The 15,114-nt window shown below is 33.1% G+C and overlaps 1 protein-coding gene across 1 annotated transcript in view; it reads right to left on the reverse strand.

Moving 5' to 3' along the window:
* Window positions 1–109: 109 nt before the first annotated feature.
* Window positions 110–15,114, reverse strand: part of LOC140058857 (uncharacterized) — a 54,604-nt gene continuing 39,599 nt past the window's right edge. Inside the window, exons 86-110 of the mRNA XM_072104623.1 lie at window positions 14,840–14,962; window positions 14,324–14,446; window positions 13,873–13,995; window positions 13,586–13,708; window positions 13,121–13,243; window positions 12,776–12,895; window positions 12,555–12,683; window positions 12,225–12,344; window positions 12,010–12,132; window positions 11,552–11,665; window positions 10,925–11,032; window positions 10,475–10,588; window positions 9,968–10,081; window positions 9,426–9,539; window positions 8,753–9,115; window positions 8,172–8,288; window positions 7,845–7,952; window positions 7,407–7,526; window positions 5,717–5,833; window positions 5,078–5,188; window positions 4,516–4,629; window positions 4,146–4,265; window positions 3,784–3,897; window positions 3,227–3,340; window positions 110–1,648 (exon numbers count right to left, since the gene is read on the reverse strand). Of these exons, the coding sequence (XP_071960724.1) occupies window positions 1,422–1,648; window positions 3,227–3,340; window positions 3,784–3,897; window positions 4,146–4,265; window positions 4,516–4,629; window positions 5,078–5,188; window positions 5,717–5,833; window positions 7,407–7,526; window positions 7,845–7,952; window positions 8,172–8,288; window positions 8,753–9,115; window positions 9,426–9,539; window positions 9,968–10,081; window positions 10,475–10,588; window positions 10,925–11,032; window positions 11,552–11,665; window positions 12,010–12,132; window positions 12,225–12,344; window positions 12,555–12,683; window positions 12,776–12,895; window positions 13,121–13,243; window positions 13,586–13,708; window positions 13,873–13,995; window positions 14,324–14,446; window positions 14,840–14,962 (3,296 nt within the window). The 3' untranslated portion in view covers window positions 110–1,421. The remainder of the gene's footprint in view (window positions 1,649–3,226; window positions 3,341–3,783; window positions 3,898–4,145; window positions 4,266–4,515; window positions 4,630–5,077; window positions 5,189–5,716; window positions 5,834–7,406; window positions 7,527–7,844; window positions 7,953–8,171; window positions 8,289–8,752; window positions 9,116–9,425; window positions 9,540–9,967; window positions 10,082–10,474; window positions 10,589–10,924; window positions 11,033–11,551; window positions 11,666–12,009; window positions 12,133–12,224; window positions 12,345–12,554; window positions 12,684–12,775; window positions 12,896–13,120; window positions 13,244–13,585; window positions 13,709–13,872; window positions 13,996–14,323; window positions 14,447–14,839; window positions 14,963–15,114) is intronic.

Consider the following 15,114-nt stretch of genomic DNA (forward strand, 5'->3'; position numbering starts at 1 on the left):
ACACAATCATGTCATATCACATTCCACTGTTTTGTCAGTGTAGTTTGATAGTATAGACAGAGCTTAAAAGACAAATAGTAGAGCAATAAATTTAACAACAAACTGAGCCTCAACTCAATCACAGCTTCTCACTAATACTGACCAGATCACTCAACTGTGGATATGTACACATATGAAAAAAAAATAAGCCAAAATTATTTTACTGTAAAATATAATCTTTTAGAATAGTTATTTTTACTTAATTAATTACAAGTTGGTCTATTAATGTATCTAAGTACAGTCTTAATTTATTACATTTTATACTTGGTTCATAAATATATTAATATTATTGTTAATATAATAATGATATATATAAATGCATTATCAAATGTGTATATTAATTGTTAAAAGTGCAAGTTGTAAATAGATTTTAAGTCTATGGGGCTGCAGTTTTCCTCTCCAACTTTCTGAATTGTGGAACTGAAGTAACTTAGAGTGGACCTTGGCTAATTTATTTCCACCCTTCATCAATATCCACTAGAACTACTGGAGATACATACTTATAAATATATTAAGTGTTGAATGGGAGATTTGTACAGTATGTGACTGCATGAGAATGACAATTATCAAGGCTAGCCCACTATACCTACTGTACAATCATGGCTTTACTGTTTTGTCAATCAACTTTGCTATAATAGTTGAAACACATGAATTTATAATGCTGATATTTAAAAACCTAGAATTGTTTATTCTGCGTATGAATAAAAAATATATATATATTAATATAAATTTAAATATCAGAAAAATTTAGGGGGAATATGATTGGTATTTGATAGCAAATAACAAACCATTCAAGTATTATGTCCAAAAAAATATATTAACAATTAATAAGTATTCAGCTGATTTAAAAATGACCAATAACGTATATATATGCTAATTATCAGTAAAATATTAGTATTTATGAAATATGGTTATTACAATGATTTTTTTAAATATAAAAATAATTATATATTAAAATATTAAAACATTTAAATATATATACACAGTGAATTTTTACAAATATTTTCTTTATCCCATTAGTTACAAGCATCATATCAAATATAAATACATAACATTATATGTAGATCTAAATTTCAACCATAGTGTGTTGACAAATCCTTTTCATATTTACAATTTAAGAAACATTGCTGCAGTAACTGCAGTAGATTTACTGTTGACATGAATGATGATTTAATATTAGTTATTAAAAATAGTTCTTTCTCGAAGGCCCTGTTTCCACTGAAACACATCTTTATAATATAACACCAACAAAAACATATTCAACAAGTTGCACTGAATTTAAAAGCACCAAATACAAAGGAAATAATAATGATGATATATGATATATCATTACTTATAGCTTCATGATATCACCATCTACCACCTTTTTTGGTATAAAGATATCACTGTTTTGTGACTGTGAAGATGTCATCATCTACCTCAGTGTTTGGCCCTTCTGGTATTGATTGAAAAACATTGTCATACGGTTGTTTGCTTTTAGTAACAGTACAAACAAGAACGACGAGAAAGATGACTATTAAAATTACTAGGCCAGCTATGATACCTATCCACCATGGCTCAACCAGAAACGAGTTGTCACTAGTGCTTGCAGCTGCCTCTGAATTTGGAGCTGAAAGATATTGAAAAACATTGAAATATAAATATAGTTGTATTAAAGGGTATTTTATATTCTTACAAGCTCAGCCCTTGAACATGAAATATGATAAAATATATATATGACTCAGTAGTATAACAATAAAAAATCTCAAAGAGAGGGGATATTTTCATATTCATTAAAACTTCTGTTTAAAAATCGATAAGAAGAGTTGATAATACATTTGTTTATGTGCAAGTGCATGTCTTTTTATCATGTTATGAGAGTGCAGTTAAAGAAACAGTATGTGTGTTCATCTGCACATGATTGAAGAAATTTAGTATAAAGGTTGAACCTTCTTTATCACACTAGTATTCAATATATAACTACTATTAAAATATATTAGAAAACGTTATTTATAATAGGTTATTGTGTTATTTATTTGTAGTAAGATTTGAATTAAACGATAAATGGTTTACGTAATAGTCGTAATTGTGTGCATCATTAGAAATATACTATGACTGTTAATTATTTAATTATTATTTAATATAGATTTATAGACGTGATGATGGCCAAGTTGCATGTATCATTCTCTGTACCTCTTATTAAGAGGTTTCATGAGCGCATTAGTTAATTTTCATCCCATTGAGCATTGAGCCACTCTTGTGGCTTACATTACCAAGTGATTCAACTGGTGAACACAGTGATAAACATCAGGGGCCTAAATGAACCAGAACACTGGGGTGACCTACTTATTTCAAAAGAGGAACTTAGGTTCTTTTAAGTGCACAGTAGCCCAAGAAGACTCGACTACATGAACCAATACACTGTTATGAATCTTCTACTCTCAAGAGTAAATTCTCTACACTAAACATTGAGCCCCTCCCTCAACTGCTTGACCAATACAAATCTATAAAAATTAGTTATCCACTTTGAATATCACCTGTATGCAGATTGTTAAGAATCATTAAGAATTAGCGTGAATCCAGATGCAGACATCTCTAAAGTGTGACTGGTTAGAGACTACTAGTTTACTTACATCAAAGAAAATCTGGTAAAAATCACTATATATCAACTATAAAAAATAATCACCAATTACTATTAGAAAAATCTTTAAGACAATAAAACACTCCAATTACTTGACCTTTGACATGAAGTTATCAATATTCATTATGTTGATTATTTCAATGTAGCATGTTAGGTTGTGTAGAAAATGAACTCATGTCTAATAGCAAGTATACACCACACCATATTGTTCTGGTTGCAGATCAAGTCAAATAAGGATCGTAAACCATAGGCATAGAGTAATTGTATTATGTGCACTTCAAAGAACCCAAAACTAACAATTTCCTTGGGTATGTTGTGTAGCCTTTCCCAGAAGACTTAGACATTAGACAAACTGTGTAAAAACATTCACAAAACAGCAAAGCCCATATAAACCAAGAGTATTATGGGTAAAAACAATTTTACCTTCTATTACTAATATTTTGATTAAAAAACCAAAAACAAGCAAAAATGACAATAAACTTGAAAAATGAATGTAGAAAATGTTGAGTAAAATGTAGAGAAGCGGCACTTAATTAAGTGAGAGCTTTGGAAGGAATGTGTACTTACCAAATTGACAGTTAGTACCAGAGTAACCTGCTTCACATAGACACAGATAAGAGCCTACTTGATTCTGACATGTACCTGCAACCTCACAAGGATTACTAGAACACTCGTCAAAATCTGTCAAAAATAACAATGAAAATAAAAACGAATAATAATAACAAAATTGTGTACAGTAAAATTTGATAAGTATTACTATCAGGTTATCTTACTGGGCTGGTTGCATAGTTATGGTAAATTTTGATAAATTTTACCAAATAGAGTCCAGAGCAATTTATCAAAATCATTGACACATCAATACACATGCATATTGTTATTTTGCAGGGATGCCACCACGCTGGTCGGTGGTGGACGGGCCCCAAATAAATGAACATTTCATATATTGTGACGTGAAAAATACACAACCAATAAGAACTCAGGAATATTTGATTTGCGCGAACACATTTGCTAGTGGAAAACAGGCTTTACATAAACATAAAAAGAAATAATCAACAAATACATCATTTGCAAAACTGTAATAAACAATGTTAAATCTCCCATATACAAAAATAAATTTATCTTACCAATTTCGCATCGATCTCCACTTATTCCTGGATAACAGCTGCAGATATACCCATTGGAAGAATCTATGCATACACCATTATTTCCACAGGGATTACTTAAACATTCATTAACATCTGGAAAAAAAAAATGATTTAACAAATTTATATTAAAAACCAGCCATCGGTAGCTTAAAAAATCCAATGTGGTTTATTCCTAGAAACACTAGGGGTGGTTACAGATGAAAAAAAATGTTTAGTCTTAGTTGTCAATTCCTTATACAATATTAGGTTATCTTTACCAATATACATGTTGGATATGTTTCTAAACTGAGTTAAAACTAGCTAAAGATTACTGGTAGCCGACTGGGCTACAAAAACCATACCTGTAGCACAATTTGCATCTGAATATCCTGGAGGACAAAAGCAAATGTATCCAGAATTTGAAAATGGTTGACATGTACCACCGTTTTGGCAAGGGGCTATGTCACAGTCGCTTTCAACAGCTAAAAACAAAATTTATAAAATGACGTCACTATTACAAACAGAAAATGTAAAAAAGTATCTTGGCATGATACAGTACATTTTTTACTATAAAATACTTATGGTATTAATTAAATATGGGGTGAGGAAAAGGGGTGGAGGTAGTCGGGGTGGGGGAGGGAAGATCATAAACATCTATTTAGACAAATAGTCAATACAATTAAACATTTGATTGTAAATCAAAATGAAGGTAGGATAAAGAAGTAAACTTACGTTGTTCACATTGTGCACCTATATATTCTGCTGGACAGAAACACACAAAGCTATTTACTTGATCAATACAATTACCCCCATTCAAGCAAGGTTGACTTTGACATTCATCGCTATCTATTAAAAGATACAAAAAAATGCACATTATCATCACGATTATTTTAACAGGACTATTTTGTTTGAGTTGCATGACGAAGAATAGACTAAAAAACATGGTCCTTCAAATCCAGCCATATGTTTTTTATTATGCTTTATTCATCAGCCCAGGGCATAGCACACAATTGCAAAATGTTTAGAAAAACCTGTTCAATGTACTCTAAACAATTAACCCAAATAATTCATAATAATAATAATAATAATAATAATTCCTCCTAAATTACCAAATACAATACAAAATATGTGACATAAGTTCAAAACTTCATTTTATAATTTTTAGGCCCTCAGTGCCCTACTTCAAAATCCTGAATTAACCACTGTGTGTATAAAATATACTTTACCAATGATTGGTGCAGGCGTCTTGATAAAGTCTTGACTATGAACATGAATAATAATGTTTTAGACTTACCTATTTCACACAAATCACCCTCATAGCCGACAGTACAAGTACAGATGAAGGTTTCAGGTGAGGTTGCAATACAAGTTCCACCATATAAACAAGGATTCTCACGACAAATTACTAAAAACAAAATGAATCGGGAGTAATGAATTATCATTATCAAGAATCAAAAGGCAAATTACTAAAAAATTAGCTGTAGAGTTGTGTTGCATGCGACTAAAAATTATGCTGTGGGTATCAGTGGCTGTATTTCTATATAAATCGAACGATTGATTGATTGATTGAGACACAAATAAAATGAGCAAAACGCTAAATAAAAACGATAAAATAAAACAGCCAGAACAAATTTTCAGAGTTTTCGGGCAACATTAACACTTCCTCAGTGCAATAATTATAAAGCTCTGTCTACACTTTCAAACTAGTTTGACAAAAAAGTGTGATGTCGCCAAATATGGTAGTGATATTCCCAAATATGGTAATGATATGACATCATCATGTCTATATATGGGTACATCATATTTTTTTGTCACATAAAGTGTGATAGTGTAGATAGAGCTTTATATAAGAAATATATCAGCAGAATAAAATATACAAATCAACATATTCTCTATTTGTCCTTTAAAACTAATATGATAATATTGTACTTACTAGGTTCTTCGCAGTTGTTTCCCTGGAATGCTTTAGTACAACTACAATAATACTGGTTTACACTATTTAAACATGTGCCACCGTTCATACATGGTTGACTTTCACACTCATCAATATCTGCCGTGTAAAAAATTATACAAAATATGATAGTAAGTCGCAATTACTTCTGTTTCTTTTGATAAAAGGTAATTCAACGCTTGATGGTTCAGAGGTATGGACCATAGTCAACTCCCCTAATACCAGACACCCTTGATCTGGCCTAATATGTCTGGTTTTCACTTTGAAAAAAAATGGGGACCTTTTGGATCTCAAGAAAAGTCTCGTTTTTGGTAGAGTTTCCTGTTTTCAGATATTCCAGTATTGGGCAGGTATAATTGGTTTGAAATCATACACACAGAAGATTGAGTACATTGAATTTGCAATTTACAATCAGGTTATTCACTACCTACCCTACTGGAATTTACAATCAGGTTATTCACTACCTACCCTACTGGAATTTACAATCAGGTTATTCACTACCTACCCTACTGGGATTTACAATCAGGTTATTCACTACCTACCCTACTGGAATTTACAATCAGGTTATTCACTACCTACCCTACTGGAATTTACAATCAGGTTATTCACTACCTACCCTACTGGAATTTACAATCAGGTTATTCACTACCTACCCTACTGGAATTTACAATCAGGTTATTCACTACCTACCCTACTGGAATTTACAATCAGGTTATTCACTACCTACCCTACTGGAATTTACAATCAGGTTATTCACTACCTACCCTACTGGAATTTACAATCAGGTTATTCACTACCTACCCTACTGGAATTTACAATCAGGTTATTCACTACCTACCCTACTGGAATTTACAATCAGGTTATTCACTACCTACCCTACTGGAATTTACAATCAGGTTATTCACTACCTACCCTACTGGAATTTACAATCAGGTTATTCACTACCTACCCTACTGGAATTTACAATCAGGTTATTCACTACCTACCCTACTGGAATTTACAATCAGGTTATTCACTACCTACCCTACTGGAATTTACAATCAGGTTATTCACTACCTACCCTACTGGAATTTACAATCAGGTTATTCACTACCTACCCTACTGGAATTTACAATCAGGTTATTCACTACCTACCCTACTGGAATTTACAATCAGGTTATTCACTACCTACCCTACTGGAATTTACAATCAGGTTATTCACTACCTACCCTACTGGAATTTACAATCAGGTTATTCACTACCTACCCTACTGGAATTTACAATCAGGTTATTCACTACCTACCCTACTGGAATTTACAATCAGGTTATTCACTACCTACCCTACTGGAATTTACAATCAGGTTATTCACTACCTACCCTACTGGAATTTACAATCAGGTTATTCACTACCTACCCTACTGGAATTTACAATCAGGTTATTCACTACCTACCCTACTGGAATTTACAATCAGGTTATTCACTACCTACCCTACTGGAATTTACAATCAGGTTATTCACTACCTACCCTACTGGAATTTACAATCAGGTTATTCACTACCTACCCTACTGGAATTTACAATCAGGTTATTCACTACCTACCCTACTGGAATTTACAATCAGGTTATTCACTACCTACCCTACTGGAATTTCTAGCCTAGCATGTGTAAGAGGGTCTAAACCAACATGTGCTCACCTTGTTCACAGAAAGTTCCCATATATCCCGGTGCACAATCACAAAAGCTGATGCCATCTGAACCTACTACACACATTCCTCCATTATGACACATTGTTGGTGTACAACCTCCATCGGTAGCTGGTTTTGGAAAAAAAACATGCTGACGTAAGTATTACGAATAATATTCTTCATCAAACCGTTAGATGACTAATTACAAAATTAATTATGCTTTCTAAACAAAGTTCACTTTTCAAAACTACTATCATCAATCATTATCAATAACATTATAAAGCTCTGTCTACATTATCAAGTTAGTTTAACAAAAAAAGTGTGATGTGCCCAAATATGGTAGTGATATGACATCACCGTGTCTATTTATGGGCACAACACATTTTGTTGTCACATAAAGTTTATAGTGTAGACAGAACTTAGCATTTGCATTCAGAATATACATACAAGAACAGAACTGTCCAGTAAAGCCAGGCAGACAGGAACAAACTGTATTGCCTTGTGAGTCCAGGCTACATGATCCAAGATTCTGACATGGGTTGGGATTACATGCACCTGGAATAACAAAAACACATTACAAGAATAATGGAAGAGACATAAATATTAAACATTTAGTTCTACCCATCGCAACAAGCATATGGCTGACTCACCTTATAGGAGGGGATGAAATCTAACTTGATACTTTGGTATTGTGGCATAAACAAGGATAGAACCATATATCATTATATATATAAAATGTTGTCTTAAAGTTGGAAATTGTCAATATATACATACTTTGAGTTTCACAGTTTGTTCCAATATAATTGGTAGGACAATCACAAGTATAACTTTCGACGACATCATTACATGTTCCTCCATTCAGACATGGGTTACTATCACATGGGCTAGTAGCTATAGTAAAAGAAAATATACATATTAATATAAAATCATGTCTTTACCATAGAGTTAGTATATTACAACTAGAGTCATGCAGCAACACAGGCATGGTGCTGGGTAATGGCATAGTAGATGCGATTGTATTCAACTCTCTATATATAATAACTCTATGCTTATTTACAGCTACAGAAAATTCCTTTTCTTGCGAAAGGTCCATACTTTTTCGCTAAATAAATGTGAACTTGAATCGAAGTACAGCAAATAAATAAAAGGAAAAATTATATTTGTTCAGAATTGGGACAGAATTTGCTTCAATTTTGTCAAGAATACTCTCTTCTCTTTCAGTACTTTCAAATCAAATAAAAAATACTTTTCAGTTTGTGTAATTTCTTTACAGTTTACCAATGTTGTTTATATTTATATCAAGGTTTTGTAATAAAATCTTTATTACAGTATTATTAAATATTAGTCCTACTTACTTTGTATTTCATCATCCTGGAGAGTAATACTAAATCCTCTTGCAGTTATAGCATCATTTGAAATAAAACTAATAAACACTTTATTATCTGTAGAAATAAAGTTTTGCGGTTTATCTGGTCCCGAGTGTCTGACAACAAGCATTGATGTGTCGGCTGGGTTGTCGCCATTACCAACTTCCAACCAATCATTCATAAGCTCAGTTGAAAAATCGTTGAATATGACACGTATTCTACGACCTTCGGCAATTGTGATAGTCCACAAACAGTTATCTCCGTTGTTGTAATTTTCAGGGTAGTTATTTGAAGTCAGTACTAAGTTGTCATTAGTTGGTATTGTGTAGTCATTTACACACTGGCTTTCTCCTAATATAGGAACATAAAAAGATAATATATAATTTATGATATTTCAAAGTGAGTGACTACTGTCGAAAAGAGCCATGAAACTATGCCAATGTTATGGCTGTATGTTGCCCCTGCCTTTAGCAACTTAACTCAACTTTAAGGAATTTGTCACTGTCAGTTTCATTACGAAAAAATTGGATCATTTATGTTACTCAAAAGTAATTAGTAACATATACAATAAAAAATATTTAAAATAAAACAATTGGAAAGAAAAATACAAGAGCTTTAGGTAAAAACATGAAACTATGATTACAAACATGAATTAACTTACGAATTTCACAGAAAGTTCCAGACCACTGCCCTTTACAAAGACATATGAATCCATCCACAAATGGAAAGCAATCACCACCATTAAGACAAGTATCATTTTGACATTTCGACTCAACTGAAATTTAAAATTGTTACATTTATTCACATTATTTTGTGTGTTTTGGTTTCATTTTTAATTTATTTGTTCTGGACATGGTTATGTTCTGAAAATGATAAAGTAAAAAATGTATTTGTTCTGGATTGTACTAACTGGTTACTAGACATAAACATTACAGTATTTAATTTTGTTTATTTCTATAATTAATTTAATTGTGTACTTACACGTGTCACAGTTAAAGCCAGTATATCCAGGTTGACAATGTTTATTTCTATAATTAATTTAATTGTGTACTTACACGTGTCACAGTTAAAGCCAGTATATCCAGGTTGACAATGTTTATTTCTATAATTAATTTAATTGTGTACTTACACGTGTCACAGTTAAAGCCAGTATATCCAGGTTGACAATGTTTATTTCTATAATTAATTTAATTGTGTACTTACACGTGTCACAGTTAAAGCCAGTATATCCAGGTTGACAATCACACATGTAACTATTGGCTCCTTGGCTAAAACACACACCATTCACACAAGGATTACTTAAACAAGCATTTTTATCTAAAAACAGAAAACAGATATTTTTAGACTAAACTCAGTAGTTTAATACAATTACAACCCTGTTGGTGCAGTACCCGCTGCTTACTTGGGTTCGAATCTAACCACTAGCCATCAGCGCAAGCTCGGTGGTCTAGAGGTATGAACGATAGGCTAGGGATCGCGGGTTCGAATCCCACCCAAGAATTACTCAAATGTACTTAGTATGAAATACAAATTACGTCAGAGTAGGGCATCTGACCAATTACTCCCTGACGCAAAAGCTACTCCATAGTAGTTTAATACAATTACAACCCTAGACTAAACTCTAGGGAAATGAAGTATAAAATGATAAAATAAGTAAACATGTTTAAATAAAGATAATAGAAAGTTCTAAAAGTTCTTTTTGTTACATACCAAATTCACAGTTTGTTCCGTCATAGTCATCTGTACAAACACATGTATAAGAAGTACAAGCATCCTCACATGTACCTCCATTCTGACAAGGTGCGCTAACACAAGCAGAAACATCTAAACAAAATAATATAATTACACTTGAATTTAAACTAGTATATGGCACAATGAAGTAAAACATACTGTGAACAACCAATTACCAAAATAAACTGTTACAGCTATGGTGTAAATTTGAATTATAAGGAAAAAAACAAAGTGTACAAAATGGGATAGATGGGTAGATAACACAGTAAAATAAAAGCTTCCAAATATTGTAATAGGAATAGCAACGTTTTGGAGTAAATTTTAAACTATGTGATTTAAAAAAAATCAGTGCATCTATTGTTAACTGTAGCTATACACACAGAAATAGATTAGGCCACAACAATTATTGAACGGTCTCCATAATCATACCATTTTGACAGAATTGACCAGAATGACAAGAGTCACAAGCACAGATGAAGTTTTCAGGTGTTGGTACACATGTGCCACCGCTCACACACGGGTTATTGTCACATATATCTAACAAAGAAAAAAAAAGAAATAAACAAATGATAAATCTAACATTAAGGTCTATCATTAAACAAAATGCACAGTTAGTTAGGCTCTTCCATGTACAGTGATCTTGATATTTGTTAACATGTAAAAGGTAAAGGTGAGTCCCGTGTTCTCTGAACGTAGGGGAATGAGCTGTTAGGAGCACATTGTACTAAGCCTCGGCATTATGTGGTAGGGTGGCCAGTTCCTTTCCACGCCGTCTTTTTTCTCCCTAGTATTTTCAACCAGGTACTCATTTTACAGCTGAGTGGACCGGGAGTTGTCGGGCATTGAACCCGGGTCTATCTGTACGACAGTCAAGTGTCCTAACCACTCGACTGTGTTAACATGTACCTAAAAAGGTGAGTTGAATAGTATGAAAATCGTCATCTTTCAACTCAAATGTCACCAAGACACATTTTTACATATTTTAACAAAAAGACCAATGAAATGTATTCATTATCTAATCTGCTAAATTAAACAATGTCATTTTATACTACTTACAATTTTGACAATTGTCTCCGGAATAACCGACAGCACATTCACAGGAGTAAAAAGAACACGAGTTTGTACACGTCCCTCCATTAATACATGGATTCCCATTGCAAGCATTGATTTCTAAAAGAAATGATGAACAGAATTAGTATTGCTTGTGAGAGTCTAAAGCTCTGTCTACACTACCACACTTTGTGACAGAAAAATGTGATGTGCCCATATATGGAAATGATGATGTCATATCACTACTACCATATTTGGACACAACACTTTTTTTGTCAAACTAGTTTGATAGTGTAGACAGAGCTTAATAACAAACGATTACAAACAAAAATTTATCAGTTTGTAGAAATTGCAGCCTGACTATAAAGTAAAGCTGAATGAAGTAAAACCAGTTTATTATAACTATTATTTACAATATTTTTTATTTTTAGTAGTGTCTGGCTAAAAAATTTTTAAATGCTTACGTTCAGTGCAGAGTTGACCAGTCCAACATTCTTGGCATTGACATACAAAATCCTCTGTATCTGGGCAACCATTATTACAAACACCTCCATTTTGACATGGTGATGAAGCACAGTTGTCTACAACTAAACAAATAACATACAATCGTTAATAATAATCAATATTATAATGTCAAAATATACCTTTAATGTTAGTTTTTATGTATCTAATGACTTACGTATGTTACAGGTGCTGCCAGCCCAACATTCAGAACACTGACAGGTAAATTCACCACATGAGTTTCCTTGGACACAGTTACCTCCATTCATACAGGGAAAGGCCGCACATGCATTTATATCTATAAATTAAATAATTTAATTTAAGTTAGCATTACGGCGTTCACTGGTTACTCAGATTGATTACATTGAGGAGGTACACTTATGTTTTGTTAAGAGGGGAATTACTGCAGCAACCAAAGAGAAATTACTGCAGTAACTAAAGAGGAATTACTGCAGTAATAAGTAGTAGTAAGATGAATAAATACTTCATTAAGTCAAAAAAAAGTTACCTGTTTCACAGTTGGGACCAGATTTGCATACAGGACATGTACAGGTGTAACTACAGGTGTCTGTTGATGCATCTAGCTGGCACACACCTCCATTCAAACATGGGTTGTTAGGTTCACACAATGTTGCTTCTGAATTGAATAAAAACAAACAAACGATTAATGATGTTCTACCACTATACTGGTTTGTGACAGTGTGCCACCTATGTTGTTAGTGCAATTACCTGTTTGGCATTGATTGCCACTGTAGCATGTTTGACAGGTACAGGTGTACCCTTGACATAATCCATCAGGCACACATTCACCCCCATTAAAACATGGGTTGCTCTGGCATGGGTTCACATCTGAAATTTTTATTTAAAAAAAAAATTATATATATTTTTATTCAGCAATTATTTACCAAATATCATCTCTCTTAAGCTCTGTATACACTATCCTACTTTATGAGATAAAAACAAGTTATGTGCCCATATATGGACATGATATCACTTCTATATTTTGGCCACTGTCTGTCTGTGTAAACAGAGCTTTATATTACAAGGTGTGTATTAATTAGTGGTGAATCTTACTTGTTTGGCAGTTGGTTCCACCATAACATAGCGAGCACTGACATGAATAGGCTTGACAATTAAATGCATCTACGTCACATACCCCACCATTTTGACAAGGGCTGGTGGAACAACCATTCACACCTTGAGAAAAAAAAAAGAAATACAGTTTAAACTTCAATATACTAATAATAACAAATCCGAAGTTTTTCACTTAACTAAACCAAGGACACTAAAGCTCTGTCTATACTATCAAACTAGTTTGACAAAAAAAGTGTGATGTTCCCAAATATGGTAGTGATATGACATCATTATATCCATATATGAGCACATCATATTATTTTGTCATATAAAGTTTGATGGTGTAGACAGAGCTTTAAAGGAGTTTACAATCACTATGGTAACAAAAGATTGACTGAATATCATAGCAACCCATGGACAGTTGTAAATACTAATAAAAAATGAGAACATTTTTACAAAACTTACTGATTTCACAGAAAATTCCTGTATAGCATTGTGCACATTGACATCCAAAGTAACCGCAATCATTAACCGCTGGGTAGCATTGACCTCCGTTTTGACACGGGTTACTCATGCATGAATTGGTATCTAATAAACAAAAACAACCGTACTTAGAGACTATGTAAAGTGATACATTAAACTTTACATGACACCCTTTGGAAAGTTCAAAATGTCTGTTTTATTGTTGTCTTATTTTATTCAAATATTCAATAGTGTTGGTTATGTCTGATTATATGAGATGTTTTACAAACCGATTTCACATCGATCACCAGTATAGCAACCACTACATTGACATGTGTAGTCTCCACATCCAACTCCACTCTCAGAGCAAACACCTCCATTGAGGCATGGGTTCGGACTGCAGCCTTGTGTAGCTGCAATATAATATTCAACATAATTATAATGTGAATAAAACAATGGAGAAACTGTCACCACTTGACAATGGCAGAGGGCAGATTGTGTGGCAGTGAATGTGGATCTTCTTTACAAGATGGCCGCATTGGAGTTGAAGATCTAGTCTTCGGCTTTAAGATCTTTGAATATATTACATCTTTCAGATGTGCTAAATTATTTCGATATCCAGGTCTAAGGGAGATGGTTGCATTTGACCAGTCCTGTAGTATCATTACAAATACCTCAATGGTCATTCCCTCTTCTGTTACAGTAAACTAAAGCCTAATACTTCATAAACATATACTTTACCCATTTCACATCTGTCACCAGAGAAGCAACCAGTACATGTGCAGGTAAAGACTGAGCAGCTAACCCCAGATGTTGAGCACACTCCTTGATTTAAGCATGGGTTTGATGCACAGGGATTAGACACTAACAACATAAACAAAATAATAATTTTAGTAAAAATGACTACTAATCATTTAAATCTGTACATGAACAATTTATTTTATAGAAAGTAAAAATATATTTGCTATTAAACTAACTTTTGGATTTCTCAAAAATGACATGTTTCTATATATCCTCATGTATCAATGCGATAGGGAAGATTTACTTGGATGCAATGCAAGGATGTAAGTCCTCCGCAAGTGCTTTGACTAATCGGACGATGGGTTATTCAATACTGTCTTGTGATTGGTCAACTCTTTTGCATTGCACCTACATTGTTGCTTAAGCAGAAGAAGTGCTGCAGTCCCCATCTTAAATATTGTTTGAGTAGAAAAAAATAAGTAGAAGTGAAGAGAATTTATAAACAAAACAACTTACATGTTTCGCAGAAGTCACCAGTGTAACAATCAGAACACTGGCAGCTGTAACTACTACATGTATTCACAGAAGATATACAGGTTGCCCCATTCAAGCAGCCGTTGTTATCACAAGGATCCAAAACTATTAAAAGATAACATCATGTCAGTGTGAAAAGGAATTATTGTTATTATAAGGATCCAAAACTATTAAAAGATAACATCATGTCAGTGTGAAAAGGAATTATTGTTATTATAAGGATTCAAAACTATTAAAAGATAACATCATGTCAGTGG

The sequence above is a fragment of the Antedon mediterranea genome, chromosome 1 (assembly GCF_964355755.1).
Source record: "Antedon mediterranea chromosome 1, ecAntMedi1.1, whole genome shotgun sequence".
Lineage (NCBI taxonomy): Eukaryota > Metazoa > Echinodermata > Crinoidea > Comatulida > Antedonidae > Antedon > Antedon mediterranea.